A 17,080-nucleotide genomic window follows, 5' to 3' on the forward strand; every position below is an offset into this window, starting at 1 on the left:
TGAGGTCACACTCAATCTCTTATGCTACAGGCGTTTTAAAATAAAACTCCCAGCCTATCCTGCCTCTCCATAATAACCCAAGCCTTCTACTCCCAATAATATTCCTGTCTAGTTTAATATACTTCTCATAGCAGGGTTACCAGACTGTAGGCAGTAATCCAAATGTGGCCATACCAATGTCGTGTGTAGCATGGTGTTCTGACTAATACAGGCAAGTGTGCCAAATGAACGCATACAAAATGGGGGCCTATTCCATGCTGTGTCTCAATAAATAAATAAAAGCTGGAGAAACCAGCATATCAGATGGTAGCTATGGAGAGGAGTAAACAGCTGACATTTCAGGTTGAGACCCTTCATTGGGTCTGTGTGTCAAATACAGGTCGACCTTCACTAATCCGACTACCTGTAATCCGGTTCCTTCGATAATCCGGCACTGATTATGCTTAATGTGATCCTTCTGTAATTCGGCATTTTCACTAATCCGGCACTCCTCAGGTCCCAATGTTGTCAGATTAGTGAAGGTCGACTTGTACTAGCCTCACTACCTTTTCGACCCATGTCAGTACTTTCAAGGAACCATGTACCTGCACCCATGGGTCTACAATATTTCCCAGGACCCTACAATTTCCTGTACAATCAAACCTTTGCTTTTCTTACAAAATGCAAAACATCACATTTATCTGAATTAAACCTCCATCTACCATTTCTTGGCCCACTAGCGCAGTTGATCAAGATCCAATTGTAATCTTAGATGTCCAATTTTACTGTCCATTATACCACCGGTTTTAGTGTCATCTGCAAATTGCCATGCCAGCTAATTCTCATTCAAATTGTTCACATAAATGATGAGCAACAGGTGACTTAGCACTGATTTCCCTGCAGTACCCCAGGAGTCACAGGCCTCCAGTCTGAAAAATAGCTATTGCCACTATGCGCTGTCTCCTGCCATCAAGCCAAACTTGCTCACCTTAGATCCCATGTGATCTAACTTTCCAGAATAGCCTACTCTGTCAAAGCTCTTCCATGTATCTTGATATAATTCCCATAGAAGGTAATAGAGGATGTGGAAAACCTTTTATTCTAATAAGGTTTCCATGTGTTATTTAACATTTTGTAAAGCTTGTATTAGATAATTGTGGAATAATTGGATTGTTTTTGTAATGAGTAGAATCTATAGAATGTTTTGTTTTAAACTTCTGTTTATCCCATTTTATCAAGTACCACTTTGACAAAACAAATGCTTTGGGGCTTGAAAGACAGTTCTTGGCTTATCTGTGACCATTATTGAGCAGTCTGCCTTTACTGCTTCCTCGTCATTTTCTATCTGTCTTTAAGTGATAACTTTCAGAAACTCCGGCTAAAAGCTGAGGTAAACAGCTCATTGGCATCCCACCTATCCATTAAAGAACTTTCTCTTCTGATTTTAAGCCATTGAGGACTGTCCTTTTCAGAACAGTGAGTTATAGATGTAGCCTGTCTACACTCCATTCCTCAGATTATTGCAAAGGATTATTTTATTACTGAGTTGATTCTGTTTTAAATGAGTTCTCTGTCTTGAATTAATTTTTAAACTTTCTGTATTTATAACCTTATAGGACTGAATTCTGAAAGAGGACACCTGAATCCACCAATGATGCCAATGGGATCATTGCCAAACCAACAATATCATGGACAAAGGCCATCCGACATGCTCGGTATGATGGATAATCCATCTCATTCTCGGCAGGTCTCCTCTCCTCCAGCTTCTTTGCAAGGACTCCCCACATCCATCCTGGGTTCTGTGCTCAGTGATTTGAAGAAACAGAGGAACCAGAACATGTCTCAAGACACTGGCTTGGCTACACCAGGGGTGAGGGATCAAGCTTAAATGGACAGTCATGTCTCTCTTTTGTAGAATATTGTAGTTTATTCCTGTTATTAGTTTTAAATTTATTATTCTCAAAGTGTTTGAATTGCAAATTATCTGTTGATGACTGAGAATAACTCAAGCCTCTTCCTTTTGTCCTTCAGTTTGTGATCTAAACTATAGTTGATAGAAATGAAGGTCTGTGCAAGTTTTCAAGTGCATTGTTGAAGCTGCACTTTGGAAACCGTTCTTAATAGTGGATAATGATAAAGAAAATGTTTGGCCACAAACAGAATCGAGAGTAACGAATGGGAGTATTGGTGTCTGCCTTGTGCAATGTTATTGGTAAATAATATGGATCAATTAGCATACGGTCCTTTCAGACTAAAATCCAAGTGGAGGCACACAAGTTTGTGACTGCTAGAATCTGGAGCAAAAGACAATCTCTGGAAAAACTTGGTCTCTTAAACAGAATCTAGATTGTTTTATGATCCATTTTTTGGTTATCTGTGCTAAAAGTGAGTTAGATATCAAAATTTATTTATTGTTTGTACAAAGCAAACACACTATAGATCTTGGATAGTTTGCAGAAAGGTTTACAAATTTGTTTTGGTAAGTGACACATGTTTTCCTCATTACATTCCAGAATGATGCAAGAACTTTTTCTGAATAAGGATAAAACTATTTGTAATTGATCCAATCCTGCTGATGAACTTCAGCCTTGCATACTTTGAACATGACTACATAGTATTAGTTTCTATAATGTGTAATTTGTGAACCATGTCAGTGCAAATTTGTGACTGTGGCATCTTGGGCTACAGCTCTCTCAGATCAGAAAGTCTTCTCCCCAGCTCTCCTCATAATTGTCATCATTGTGGAGCTGAGCTGTCAAAGTTAAGTGTGTTCTTTGTCTGGTATCCATCCACCTAAGTAAAAGATCCTTTATTAGTAGGTACAGGGGTATTGGCAGAATAAATATCAGCTGTGTTCGAAAAACTCTTAATATATTTTTCCATACAGATATAATTAATTATATAACTCAAAGATTTGCTCATAAGTAGGGATTAATCAGATTGGACTAATCTTCTCAAGATTGAAAGAAATCGAGACCCCTAGAACTAGGGGTCACACTTTCAAATTAAGGGATTGACTTTGAGTCTGAGAGGGGAAAATCCAATTCTTCAAGGAGAAATTAGTGAATTTTAAAAATGTTCTATGTCAGAGGACAATGGGATTTAACTATTCAGAGCATTGAAGAATGATTGGCCACATCAAAACACTCTTGTCTTCTAACATTTCCTTCTTTTGATGGTTATTGACCCTGGCTCCCAAACAGGCAGACTCATGTCAGCCCTTCCCAGGCCATGCCATACGAAACAGCAAAATTGAGCTGAAGCATTAAATTTGTTTCCCAGAGATGACCAGTAGTTCTGATATTTTTTTTAAATTTTAGATTCTAGGCTTTTACAGTTTTTGCTTCCACACCCCTTTTGCACCATATGATTTACCTGACGCAAGTAGGGTGCATGCAATTATGCTGTTACTGAAGCACTGAGTGATTATCTTGCACAATCTTGGACATAGCTTGAATACCATTAAATTTGTGTTGCAGCCATCTCTGCTGGGTGAGCCACCAAAAGATCTGCGGGTACCTCAAAATCCATACCTCAATATGCGAAGTGTGTTCCCTACTAATGTGTCTGGTAAGGAACAGGCTGGTAGGTTTGATTTACTTTTATTCAAAGGGTGAAAGATAGGGACAGTTTGGTAAATAAATCTACTGTTGCACTTTGTCCTATTAAATACTCTGTGATGAATGTGAAATGGAAAGATGCCAAATTCTGTAATTTTCCTTTTAGTCTAGACTTGTTTTAGCTTTACCCAGGTTAGTCAAGTAACTCACTTGCATTTAGTTACTTGACTAACCTCTGCTGCCCTTCTTATATAAAGGAAAAACATTAGCTTCCGATACCTATGGCTCACATATATGCAACAGTCTGTTAAAGCCATCAGCTATCTCCTCCCTCATTTCCCATATCAACCTGGATAGATCTCATCCAGCCCTGGGGATTTATCAACTCTTAGCAAACATTACATCTAACACCACCTCCTCCTTATTACTAAATTGCTTCGGATTATCCACATTTGCCTTCTTGAACTCACTACCTTTTACATTCTTCTCCGTGGTGAATATAAATGATAAATACTCACTTGAACTTAGCCCCCATTACCTGGCTCCACATATGGATTTCCCCTTTGGTCCTTCAGGAGAACTATTCTTCCTCTCTTGCTTCTGATTCTACTTATAGAATGTCTTATTATCCTGCTTAATCTTACTCACCAAGGATATTTCATGGCCTCTTTTTGCCTTCCTAATTTCTTTAAATTCTTTTCTAGATGCTCAAAATTCCCTGAAAGATTCATTTTGATTCCTGTTGTCTAGACCAGCCAGTTCTTAAATTGAAGGTATGGCCTTTTGACCTAAAAAAAAAATGATCTTTTTTCCAACAGCCAACTCCAGCAGTTCAATGTCCTATGGACACAGTACTGGTCTTTTGGGAAACTACCCTAGCTCCAGTTCTAGAATTCATCATGGATCTGGCATCGGGGATTATCCGGATTATCCAGATTATCCAGAGACTGGAAGCAAACAGTCAGGTTATGGCAGTTTGGAAAGTTATGATGATTACCACTCTTACAGAGACTATGAAGAGGTATGTCTTCTGTTAGTGATTTATAACACCGTTGGGTTTAGTATAATTGGATTGTTCCTTTTCCGGTCGTGGTCATCGATCATTGATACCTTGTAAATACAATGTGATTTACAGTGAATAATAAACCTGTGCAAAGATTTTTATGTAGTTTTTATCCACACAGGTTATCTCAGTTGTCTTCAACATCTGCTTATTTGGGTAATTGCTCTATTTGCAGTGATGAAACAAGAAACATTATTAAACACAGACAAAAGTTTGTGTAGACAATAATTGGCTGATAGCAACCAGTTTCTGAAATTCTGGTTCTATTTGAATTTAAACAAAGCAGTTCTCATGATGTCCAATATTTACCATTCAACTAACAACACTGACCAGTCTTACAGGTTTATACCATACATGTTTGCTATGAAATGCTGGAACATTTCTTTCTTGCTTTTGGTATCTTACTGATCTCTATTGGATATGCAGTGATATTTATTGAAACATGTTGGTGCCGGAAGGAAGCAATTTTTGCCTCATGCACATTTGGATGTCTTCCTTAACTACTAAGACTCTCACAGAAGCATAGCTAAAGTCTAAATACTTTGGAAACAACAGGAGAAAACTACGTATGTTTCAAGTGAACTAATTTTATTGTGGCAGGAAAGAGAACTGGAGCAATACCCACCATCAAGTGGTCCTAGGTATCGAGGATATGGCCGTGACAGAAATGAGGTAAATATTATGATTAAATGCATTCTGAGGGAAGGGGGGCTATTCTGGGGATAGTTGAACTAGGTTGGGCCCAGTTCTTATCAATCTAACAACACAGTGGAGCTCTCTTGATGTGCAGTGTAGCAGATGTAAAAAAAAATGTGGACCAGGAATCCCATGATTCCCTTTTTGAGTATATAGAGTTAACTTGTCTCTGTCAATATAGTAGTCCTGAATCTGTGGTTTTTATCTGCACCGGGCTAGAGTAGGATGGTTCCAACTCGAGCAAGAGCTCTGAAGGGTTGAGACTTGGTTTTATAAAGTGCGAAGGATAAAAGTGCCTGTTGATTACCTATTTGAGACTGACTATCATGAATAAATGAATGAGAAACTAATCGGAAACTGACATAAGAGAATGGATTTGATAAGAACAATGAAAAGTTTCCACAATGAAAACTGTTTAACTGAATTTTGTTTCTGATTAGGATAGGGAGCTAGAAAGATACTCGCGATCCCGCGACTCTGGCCTGGGAGGAGCTCGGCGCTACGGGCGAGATCGTAGTAGTGTAAGTATTGAAAGGGAGTGGGGAGTTCAAGATAACACATTAGCTTAGGAGTATCAGGCTACGCTGTAACTGGGTAAGAGATGTATGCTCAGCATAGTTGCTATAAATATTAAGTAGCTGTGAAATGCATTTTTAAAGTGGAATAATGGCTATCTCGGTGAGAGAGGTAATGTAAATGTGTGGGAAGAACTAAATAATACCTGCTGCAACTTTCTTCCTGTAACTTGAGTTTCAAGCAGGGAAGAAGTTGGGCAACAACTGTCTTCCTCAGCTACATGGAGTTAAGGAAGATCAACATTCAAGTATTTCCATTTATTATTGGCAAAAATGGATGGTGTTCACAAAGATGCTGTGGCTTGTGGAATAACTTGTCTGCTTGCACTGTTTATAACAGCCTGCTGGACATTATTTGGATTTCCAGCAAGGAGCTGATGTTTTGAGAAGGGAAAATATTTTTGGGTATATCTATCTAATCAAGGCTTTACTTTCAGGAAAGGGAGCTGGAGCGATATCAACTTCCACTTGACTCTGGACTTGGAGGGTATGAATCTGACCAAAATCAGGTAAAGATTAAATTAAAGAAGCTTCTCAAGTGGATAAGAGGTTATTACTAGAGTGCTCCGGAGATTTTTTTGTCTTTTGTGTCTCAACTGGAATGGTTGGGATTATTAATTAATTATTTTTTTAGGCTCTTGTTTTGCACAGAACTGTGGCGTGTCCAAAGTAGTAACCCAGCAGATGGGTAAATCTACCAAGCTGTGCAAGCCTGACATAGATCAATTCTTAGTCTCTGGGTGTTGCTAGTGGTGAGGGGCCAACATTTATGGTTCATAAGGTGGTCTTTGACCACTTAGAATGGATGGGAGAGTCTGGAAGCTGGAAGGCTTTTCCTCCCAGTCCTCTGGTAGCTGTGTGCTCAAGTCTGTTGAGAATAAGATCATATTTGTTACTCACTAGCCGTGATAGGAGAGTCTGTCAGTGCAAACTGTCTAGGTTGTATATTAATGTCTTCATAGTTAAGACATTGAAGAGTGGATTCACCTATACAGAGGTGGGGGAATATAAAGCAATGAAATCAACCGTTCTATTTCAACTTCTCTGGAATTGTGCGTAATCTGTCGAGCGTGGTGGGCATGCTATGTTGGCGCCGGAATGTGTGGTGACATTTGTGGGCTGGCCCCTTGGGAGTATTGGTTGTTGTAAATGGTGCATTTCACTGTATGTTTCAATATGATTAAAAAAAATAACTTGAATCTTAAATCAAGTGTTGATTAAAATTGATCTTGGATTGTTAATGATCTTTTTAAAAAAATATTTTCAAGCGATCAACTTCTTGTGGCTACAATGATTTGGAATCTGCTCCACCTCCACTGTACTCCAGCTCCCCGACGTCCTATTTCAAAAGTGGCTTAAGAGCAGGACTCCGGCAGGGTTACTCCTCCAAGGTAGAGCATTACCAATATCGGGATGCATCATTATGCACATTCACTAACTTAGAATATTGTGAAGTACAGTATTGAATCAATCACACAATAGGTTGAGAAATGGCCTGTACTATGATCCTCTGAACACTCATCACAGATTCCTTCCTAACTTGATTAGGGCATCCTTGGTTCAATTGATGTTGAGTTGTAATGTCTTATTACTGCATAAAATCCTATCTCAGCAAAGCCAGGCGGAAAGAATGCACACCATGTAGTGCAAACATGCTGTTATATTCACTTGGCCAGGTGTATGAATCTTTGCTCATTTAAGACCAATAGATTTACCTAGTAACTCAAAAACCGAGGATTATATTCTGTCTTTGAGAATGGGTCTGCTTCTCTGCATTTTCATATAATTGGCTAATAATTCAAGAGCAGAAAATGTGTGTTTTGGATTGAGAAAGGAGGCTTTTAGAGCCTTTTTATGAAAGATAGATGTCCAGTTTGATTTTTTTTTTAAACTGCTGTTTAATTATTGTCTTGGTATGTATTGAATCTATAGCTATGCCAATTAGAGATCTGACTTTTCTTTGGCCTGTTCCAGTTAAATCCACTGCTGAACTCCGGGGCAGGACTCTTGGGAGCTCGGCCCTCCAGCTCCCCACCAGGCTCCCTGCTGAAGGTAAACATCTCACTTTTTTTGACTCATTTATGTGTCCTTGGATTGTATGTTCGAAATGGACTTGTATGAAAATATTCACTGACCTCATTGAGTATTCCCCAATGTTGTAGCTTTGTCTGGAACAGGATTGTGCTTTGTGCTGTAACTTTTCACTCACTTAACTGTTTGAATTAGAAGTCCAGATTGGTACTTTTTGGAACTCAGCTATGTTGAACAGGATTTAAATTGCACCATTCTATTAATTAAATACTGCTTTAGCTAGAGGTGTATAGTACAATTTCTTGAGTGGAATGGAGTAGAATCTATTTGTGCTACGCAATTAAACATGTCATCAGGGATGACTGTGTCTCATTTCTCTGAAATGGAAGGTTCCTTATCCTTATTTAACCCTAAGGATGTGAGAATACAAAAAGAAACAAGCAATTTGACTTTTTCAAAAGATGGATGAGATTGTTCACATTTTTAATGTTGGTACCTCTTAAAGCCCATTATACAAATAAGTTCTGTTCATGCGGAGCTTGCAAATCTTAACATTATCAGTGGCAAGTTATAGAATAGAGGAAGCTCACATGAACACATTTAGCAAATTGTGTTGAGGATTTTCTAGGCTTGCTACAAATTACTAAGGTACTGAAAAAGATTGCAGGCAACAAGGCCTTGCCCACCAGGAATATTACTGACATGATTGGGGAAATCATCTGTGAGCAATTCTCCAAACTTGGTTCTGATAAGGACAACCCTTGAAGTAAGTAATGACTCTATCAATGGGTGGTGCAGTCTTAATTCTTGTCATCTTTAGAGATACTGTGGATCTCTAAATCACAGTGCCTGTACTTTAAATGGAGTTTAAATTCTTCACCATTTGATGTCTATGGATTGAGTTGAAACAAGTCTCATGTACCAATTGATGACACTTTATCTTCTACCTTATTATGCTGCTCAGTTTAGCAGTGATATAAACATAAAGTGGAAATAGAGGTAGGCCATTCGGTGTCTCTTGATCATGACTGATCTTTTTACTTCAGCACTACTCTGTTTCAGTAATTCCTTAATATCCAAAGATTTATTCATCACTTGGATATTCTCATCAACTGAACCTTCACACCCATTCTAAGGAATTCCGAAAATTCACCGACTTTTTGGTTATAAAATTTCCTTTCATCTCAGTCCTGAATGATGAACCCCTAATTTTATGATTAACCCCTGATTCTAGTTAACTCAGCCTGAGGAAATATCATCCACAGCCTGTAAGAATATTGTGTGTTTCGATGTGATTACTTTAATTTTTTGGGGAGTTCTGCTTATTACTCCTCAAAGAACACAACTGCAATTCCGTCCCAATCAACTACTATACATAGGTTGTACTTGGTCTATCTTGGTGAAGGAGACCATATCAGTACTCAGCATTCCAGGTGTGGTTGCACCAGGATAATATATAATTTCAGAAAGATGATTTTACTCTTGTCCTCAAAGCTTCTTGCAGTTAAAGCCAATATAACATTAATCTTCTTTACTGTTTGTTGTACCTTTTTATCTTTCAGTAAATTGTGAATAAGGACTGAAGCACTTTAGAACACGATCAATTATTTTGTAATATTTCAAAGAACACCTTCTAGCAAAATAGATGATTTCTTATATTTCCGTGTTCTTGCCGTTCATTTAGTCAACCAATTCACAATAAAAACAACAATGGGATCTGTCGTTGACTATGCTATCAATGCTCATTTTTGATTTCCTCAACCATCCAATGCCTGTCTACCTCCATCACAGCTTTGGTTCAAATAGGGATCATAAGAGCTGGATTATGGAGGTATTGGTGAGGTTGAATACCCTTTCACATATAGGTAACACTTTATTGAGTGTGTGTCAAGGTATCCTTTTTTTTTAAATCAAGGTTTGGAGCTGTTGTCAGTCTTGGCAGTTAGTCATCCCACGTGGTTCCTTGAGGCAGTATCCTGTCCCCTACCATCTTAAGCTGTGACAGCGATGACCATTCTTCCATCATAAGGGCAGAAGTGAAGATGTTTGCTGATGGCACCATGTTCAGTTTCATTTGTAACTCTGAGCAGGTTATTTCCATAAAGTCCTTTTGCGTTCTTCTCAATCCCACCTCTATATGTATGATGAGAAAATTTAGATTTAATAGAGCTGGTGTCCTCATTGAAACAGCTGATACAGACTGTGAACAATTGGGGCCTTTGTACTGATGTTTGCAGTAGCATACAGTCGGCCCTCCGTATCCACGGGGGATTGGTTCTGGGACCCCCCCCCCCCCCCGCGGATACCAAAATTCGCCGATGCTCAAGTCCCTTATATAAAATGGCGTAGTATTTGCATATAACCTACGCACATCCTCCGGTATACTTTAAATCATCTCTAGATTACTTATAATACCTAATACAATGTAAATGCTATGTAACTAGTTGTTATACTGTATTGTTTAGGGAATAATGACAAGGAAAAAAAGTCTGTACATGTTCAGTACAGACGCAACTATCGTGGCTCTTCTGGGAACGCTGATGCCTCAGCGAAAATAGCATTCAGTGTTTGTTTTGCAGCGAGCCGTTATAGAGGCAGCGCGCACACCATAGCTTTTAACTGTGTGAGATTTTCGCTACAATTGACAGTGCTGCAATGATTGCAGAAAAGTATGACTTTAATTTTGAAAGGGCACGTAGGTTTGGGGCAGGTTCGCAGGATGTTTTGAGTGCTTACAAAGAAATGTATGATAGAAAAATGTGTGAACCTTCCAGTGTGCTCGCTGTCTTCCCGATTCTGGTAAGTGAAACTACACTGTACTGTACATACATTATTTCTACTTTATATAGGCTGTGTATTTATCATATCATTCCTGCTTTTACTATGTGTTAGTGTTATTTTAGGTTTTATATGTTATTTTGTATGATTTGGTAGGTTACTTTTTGGGTCTGGGAACGCTCAAAAATTTTTTCCCATATAAATTAATGGTAATTGCTTCTTCGTTTACGCCATTTCTGCTCTACTTTCGGATAGCGGGGGAAACCTGTAAAGTATTTTCAATCCGCAGTTGGTTGAATCCGCGGATATGGAGGGCCGACTGTACTCGTTACAACCTCCCAACCTAACCCACAATTGATTCATTTATTCCTACTTTTTTGTCAATTAACTAATTTTTAGTCTTTATTGGTATTACCCTCCAATTCCACATGTTACAATTTTCAACGATAAACTCTTCTATGATCAAATCCCAGATATGTCACATCCAGTAGTTCTCCCTGATCAATTCTGCTAATTACACCAACAAAGAAACCTCAATAGAATTAGCAAATATGATTTCCTCTCTTGAATCTGTCTCTTAATTTTTGGAGTGTCTCCCACTGAAGCTAATTTATTTGATCTTCTGATTCACCCTCCGTGTATTGTTGTCCGTTATTTGGTTTTGTGTGTGGTCTTTGAAGACCAGTTAAGAAGTATTGGTGTAATCATTCCATGTTTTCGAAACATAGCTTCTCTGCTATAGATGTAAGGGATAAACTTAGAATAATGTTTACTTTCCTGTATCAATTCCTTGGTTATTTGCTCTGTGTTTTCAAATATTACCACTACATGGCTGAAGTTTGAAGCTTGTGTCATAGGATCAAAAGTTGTGAGAAGGGGAGTATGGGATATAAAAGCTTAGACTCCAAATCAATGTAATTTATTCTCTTTTTCACAGACTCCACTCATTGGTCACAAGCGGGGTGCCTCTCACCTGATCCCATCGCCTGAGCCCAGTCCAGAGGGAGGCTACATTGGCCAGCACTCTCAAGGGCTGGGTGGCCACTACGCTGACTCTTACTTGAAGAGGAAGAGGATATTTTAGCTGGGAGCCTGGTGTTTCCATCTAGAATGATGCAGTTATATTTTGCTTAAGGGTGTAAATCTTGTATAGATATTTTTAATCTGTCAGGTTTTTTTTCTTAATGTTTTGGGGGAGGGGCTATCTTGTATCTGAATGTGGGATATGCATAAAGCTAGAACTTGCAGAACTGGCTGAATCATGACCCTGCAGCACCAGGAATGTCAGCCCCAGAATCACTCAATGTGGGCTTGCACACGAGCCGGCTCTTGGGCAGGGAGGGAGGAACGGTGAGGAGCCAGTTGCCATATCTGTCTCCTGTCAACAACAGTGTGGTTAATATCAGAGTACTTGGGACACATGAATGAGGCAGAGGAGTAAATAGCATCCAACAGTGCTTCTTGTATTTGCATTCTCTCAGCAAAAGTTGGAGAACCCAGCATATACCTTGCAATTTGTAACAAACTAACCTCATTTGATCCTGCCTCCCTCAGAGTAGCCACATTGTGTTGGTGCTGCAGCAGAGTGTGCACTTTATATGTGAACATTTTAACCAAGTATTTTACTCCAGACCCCAGGCTGTCATTTCCCTTTCATAATTTCCAGTGCTATTTGCTTTTTGTTCCCCAAGAGATGGGAATTATTTTTATCAGTTACTCCCCTTTTGTTTTAATTGATCTACAACACAGTTTTGGCTTTGAGGGTTTGTCATGACTCTGTCTAGTCTGAATTTCAGTCCTTGTGCATACCCCTAACATCTATGTTTCTTTTGGTGTTTTTCCCTAATTTTTCGTTTCAATCTATGAATCAACTTTTGCCTTAATTTAGAAATTATTGTTAATCTAATTTTTAGGGAATTATTTGCAGTGAAAGGGTTACATGCTCATCCTTTTACTTTTTTTTAAGAAAGCGAGTGGTAGGCATGACTTTTTATCCCTGCCATTTCATTTGGCATATGTATTTGTGCCTGTGTTAGTTCCTCATTATTACAAGTTTGTTCTGCAAAGACTTCGTTAAATTCCTGCTGTCTGTTAATTTGTGGTCCTGTTATGTTGAGCATTGCTCTAACGCTTGGGCAGAAACCCTAAACTGGCAAATATGGGACCCTAGTGGTTTAAAAAAAAATGTAAATATAATAAGAACCAGCGCAGCTAAGTAGACACCAGCTCCAGATTAAAGCTGCAGAAACCTGTGCTGCTTATGTTTTCTGGTAAACATGCCTATTTTGTCCAAAGCTTGCAGTGGAGTATCTCTTCCCCTTTAGCACACCTCTGGTCCTTGAAATTTGGGAGTTGAAAAATAATTAGTTTCACTTGGTATTTGTCCAGTTTACCTGATAGCAGCACATGATCTTTTAAATCCCCATAGCCTCTCTGCTTTGTTGAGACATTATAAAACCAAGGTGAACAGTGAGTTACAGAAAAAAATTTTCTTCATTTGCTGGAAATATAAATTCACTATGCCTTTTATCATCTTCTGTCCACTTTTCCCAACAGAAATGGATAAATATTGGCAGTGACTGAGGAGTGAGAAACCTTTGTGGTGACTTGATGTGGCATTAGGAGAGGGAGGATGGGGGTTGCAGAAACTGAGTCAAACATGGGCCAAAAAAGTACCAATGGTGCATAAACTGCTTGTGAGAAAGCGCTTTACTGTGACTTAATAAAGGCCTTTGCACCTACCTAACCTGGCATTGTAGCCAGCCCTTCAGTGTGTTTTACTTTGTGCTTGGACTCAAATCTGACCATGTTACCACATGAACTCTGGACAGTTCCAACGGGCAGGTCTCTGGAGTATCCATAATGCAGGATCCACTCTAATACCATTCCAATCTGAATTGAATCCCTGCCTCTGTAATTGCAAAGAGCAACAGAAATCCCAACATAAATAACTTGTGAGCCTTCTCTAGGATAAGATGTTGCATTGAATTTCTTTGCATCAGCCCCAAGTTCTTCCCCCTCAACAAAGGTCAGCTATGATATTGCAGCTTCAATCTCCCAATTCAGAATTGGGAATCTTAACTTTCAAATCATTTGGTTCTGTTGCAAAACAGTGGGGTTGATGTAATTGAATACTGAGCCTTAGCAATTCACCAGTTTGCTCTTGAACAGGAAGTAACCAGGTGTGGTGTCTGATGACCCCTGCTGGTCTACTTGGGACCCAACTATCATGCTCAACTGTAGGAGCACTCTGTTTGCCCAGGGTTCCTGGATGCACTTGAAGACTATAATCTATGCAGGATGGATCTGAAATGGATGCAAAGGAGGTGTTCCTGCATCTGTAGCATTAAACAAGTGTTGGCCCCTTGCCTGGGTACTGGTGGAAGAGAAGCTTTATGTCCTACCCTAATGGCATCAATGCTGAGTATGTAGAAGTGGAGGGCCGCATTCCTCTGGTTCATATACATTTGAACTTCCTCTTCTGAGGGATGTGAAATTAATGGGTCTAAAAAAAAAAATGAAGGCTCAATGGACTTTTGTTTAGCTGCATAATTAGTTAGAAAACAAATACAGTTTCATGTTTGGAGAATATATTCAACATCTCTAATAAAATTGGAATTTTCTCATTGGTTGGATGTCTTTTAGATTTTAAAAACAAAACCTGACTCATCACTGTCATTAGTTTATGGAAAGTCCTACATATGATATGGAAAAAAAAACAAATGATTGAACCCTTGCATACACTTTATTTCCTATATGCATGTTTTAATCTTTTCTTTGAGGTACAGTGTGGAATAGGCCTTTCTGGTCCTTTGAGCCACGCTGCTTGATTTAACCCTAGCCTAAGCACGGGACAATTTACCATGACCAACTGGAACATCTTGGGACTGTGGGAGGAAACCAAGGCACTCATGGAGAGAACACACAAACTCCTTACAGACAGTATTGGGAATTGTATCCAGGTCCCTGGTACTGTAAAGTGTTGTGCTAATCACGACACAACCGTGCCACCCTATTCATATCCTGACCAATGCATTTCTGGCAACTTGTTAATTCTTTAAATGCAAATTGGTCCAATCTTTCCTCATTTTTATGCCACGTCAGCAATCTGTGCTGTTGCAGGTTCTGGTCACCAGACTTCCTGAGGGAGAATTTCTTCAATCAGTCTTGTCATCCCACTTTCAGGCAGAGTTTCAAGTTCTATGGTTTATTTGCACTCTTGCAATCTCACAGTGGATGCACTCATTCTGCAAAACAGAAAGAGGGTGAGGCAGCTGGATAGTTTAGGATGAAAATTCAAGGGACGAGATGCTGGAATCTGGAACAAACAACAACCTGCTGGGGAAAACCTAGTGTGTCAGGCAGTATCCATGGAAGGAAATGGACTGTCAACATTTTAGAGTGAGACCCTTCACCTAAAGAGTTGAATGGAGGGGTTGAGGCAAGAGGAGGCAAACAATAGGTAGATCCAGGTGAATAGGGATTAATTGGCAGATGTAGTTAGAAAGAGAGAAGCTTGGAGAAACAGATAGAGATGATGGTTGGAATCTGATAGTAAAGCAACATGGAGGAACCATGGTAAGGCAGATATAGTGGGACAGGTGTGAACAGTGAAGGGGGTGTGCGGGTGATGAGTCGATGTGAGAAGGAAAAGAAATTAGGCGATCAGAGACTGGGAGAGATGGTTAGGGTAGATCAGAGGGGAGCAGAGTACCTGCAATTTGAGAATTCAATATTCATGCAGTTTTAAGTTGCATGCTACCCACGTGGGGTGTGAGGTGTTCTAGTTTGCATTTACCCTCACCCAGGAAGCAGGGGACAAATGGGACACTTTGCAAATGGTGAAATAAACCAAAATTTCTTGCGAGGAAGTGCCAGTTAGTCTTGGTGGATGGGATGTGCAGTTATTTCAGAAGAACAAGCTCAACAATTTAGTGAAATCATAGCTACATGCTGTTAATTCAGTGGCAGAACCTTTAAAGCCATCTTAGAAAATTCTAATAACATACCACACTTTTGGTATAGAAATTCCTATTTGAATCTTGAGTGGCAAACCCCATTTTCAGAATTTGATCCCTGCTTCAGTCCAGGGCTTGAATGTTATCAGCTCCTACGAGGTTAAATCAAGTGATATGGGTAACAACAGGATTTTGCGTCTAGATGAGCTCAATGCCTTCTATGCTCGCTTTGACTGTTAGAACATGGAGAAACCATTGAATCCCCACATGCCCCGATGATCCAATGATCTCAGTCTCTGAAGCTGATGTGCAGGCAGAATTCACAAGGATGAATCCATGGAAAGCATCTGGACCAGATGAGATACTTCGCCACATACTGAAGGCCCGTGCTAACTAACTGGCTGATATGTTCACTGAGATCTTTAAACTCGTTGGACTTCAGGAGAGGGTTAGCAACTTTAAATTTCCGAATGTTAATATTTCAGAGGAGCTGCCCTGGACCTAGCACGTAAGTGCAATTGCAAAGAAAGCACGGCAGCGCTTTAGGAGTGTGGGGTTATTCGGCGCGACATCTAAAATTTTGACAAACTAGATGTGTAGTTGCAAGAAAAGGTTTGTGAACTCTGCAATTACCTGGTTTTCTGCATTATTTACTCAAAATATGGTCTAATCTTCACCCAAGTCACAATAATAGACAAACACAATCTGCCTAAACTAATAACATACAAACAATTGCACTTTTCATGTTTTTATTGAACACATTGTTTAATCATTCACAGCCGAGGCGGGAAAAAGTGTGAATTTAATAACTGGTAGAACCTCCTTCAGTAGCAATAACCTCTACCAAGTGTGATCAGACTTGCACAATGGTGAGAAGGAATTTTAGAGCATTCCTCCATACAAAATTGTTTCATTCATCAATATATCTGGGATACCTTGCATGAACAACCCTTTTTGGGTCATGCCACGGCATCTCAAGTTTGTTAAGGTCTGGACTCTGACTTGGCCATTCCAAAACGATAATTTTCTTCTTTTAAAATCATTTTGTTGTTGATTCACTCTTGTGTTTCGGATCATTGTCTTGTTGCATTATCCGACTTCTATTAAGCTTCAGGTAACTGACCGCTAGCATGACATTTTCATGTAAAATGTCTTGATACAAATTTGAATTAATTGTTCCCTCAACAACTGTAAGCTGTCCAGGTCCTGAGGCAGCAAAGCAGATCCAAATCATAATGCTCCTTCCACCATGCTTCACAGTTGGGATGAGGTTTTGGTGTTGGTGTCCATTGCCCTTTTCCCTCTGAACATAGCCATGTGCTTTTCTGTCAAAAAGTCCAAATTTTGTCCCATCCGTCCACAGAACATGGTCTCAGAAGCATTGTAGAACATCCAAGTGGTCTTTTGCAAACTTGAGGTGTGCAACAATGTTTTCTTTTG

The 17,080-nt window shown here is 39.4% G+C and overlaps 1 protein-coding gene across 3 annotated transcripts in view; it reads left to right on the top strand.

The window, feature by feature from the left end:
• Window positions 1-14,289, top strand: part of raver1 (ribonucleoprotein, PTB-binding 1) — a 55,015-nt gene extending 40,726 nt beyond the window's left edge. For 2 of the 3 annotated variants that reach the window (XM_072248511.1, XM_072248513.1), the window contains exons 8-16: window positions 1,596-1,849; window positions 3,459-3,564; window positions 4,358-4,560; window positions 5,203-5,274; window positions 5,739-5,819; window positions 6,311-6,382; window positions 7,142-7,264; window positions 7,848-7,925; window positions 11,620-14,289. In XM_072248511.1, coding sequence (XP_072104612.1) covers window positions 1,596-1,849; window positions 3,459-3,564; window positions 4,358-4,560; window positions 5,203-5,274; window positions 5,739-5,819; window positions 6,311-6,382; window positions 7,142-7,264; window positions 7,848-7,925; window positions 11,620-11,766 — 1,136 coding nt within the window. In that variant the 3' untranslated portion in view covers window positions 11,767-14,289. The remainder of the gene's footprint in view (window positions 1-1,595; window positions 1,850-3,458; window positions 3,565-4,357; window positions 4,561-5,202; window positions 5,275-5,738; window positions 5,820-6,310; window positions 6,383-7,141; window positions 7,265-7,847; window positions 7,926-11,619) is intronic. The other variant, XM_072248514.1, reaches the window with a different exon arrangement.
• Window positions 14,290-17,080: the final 2,791 nt, after the last annotated feature.

The sequence above is a fragment of the Mobula birostris genome, chromosome 32 (assembly GCF_030028105.1).
Source record: "Mobula birostris isolate sMobBir1 chromosome 32, sMobBir1.hap1, whole genome shotgun sequence".
Taxonomy (NCBI): Eukaryota; Metazoa; Chordata; class Chondrichthyes; order Myliobatiformes; family Myliobatidae; genus Mobula; species Mobula birostris.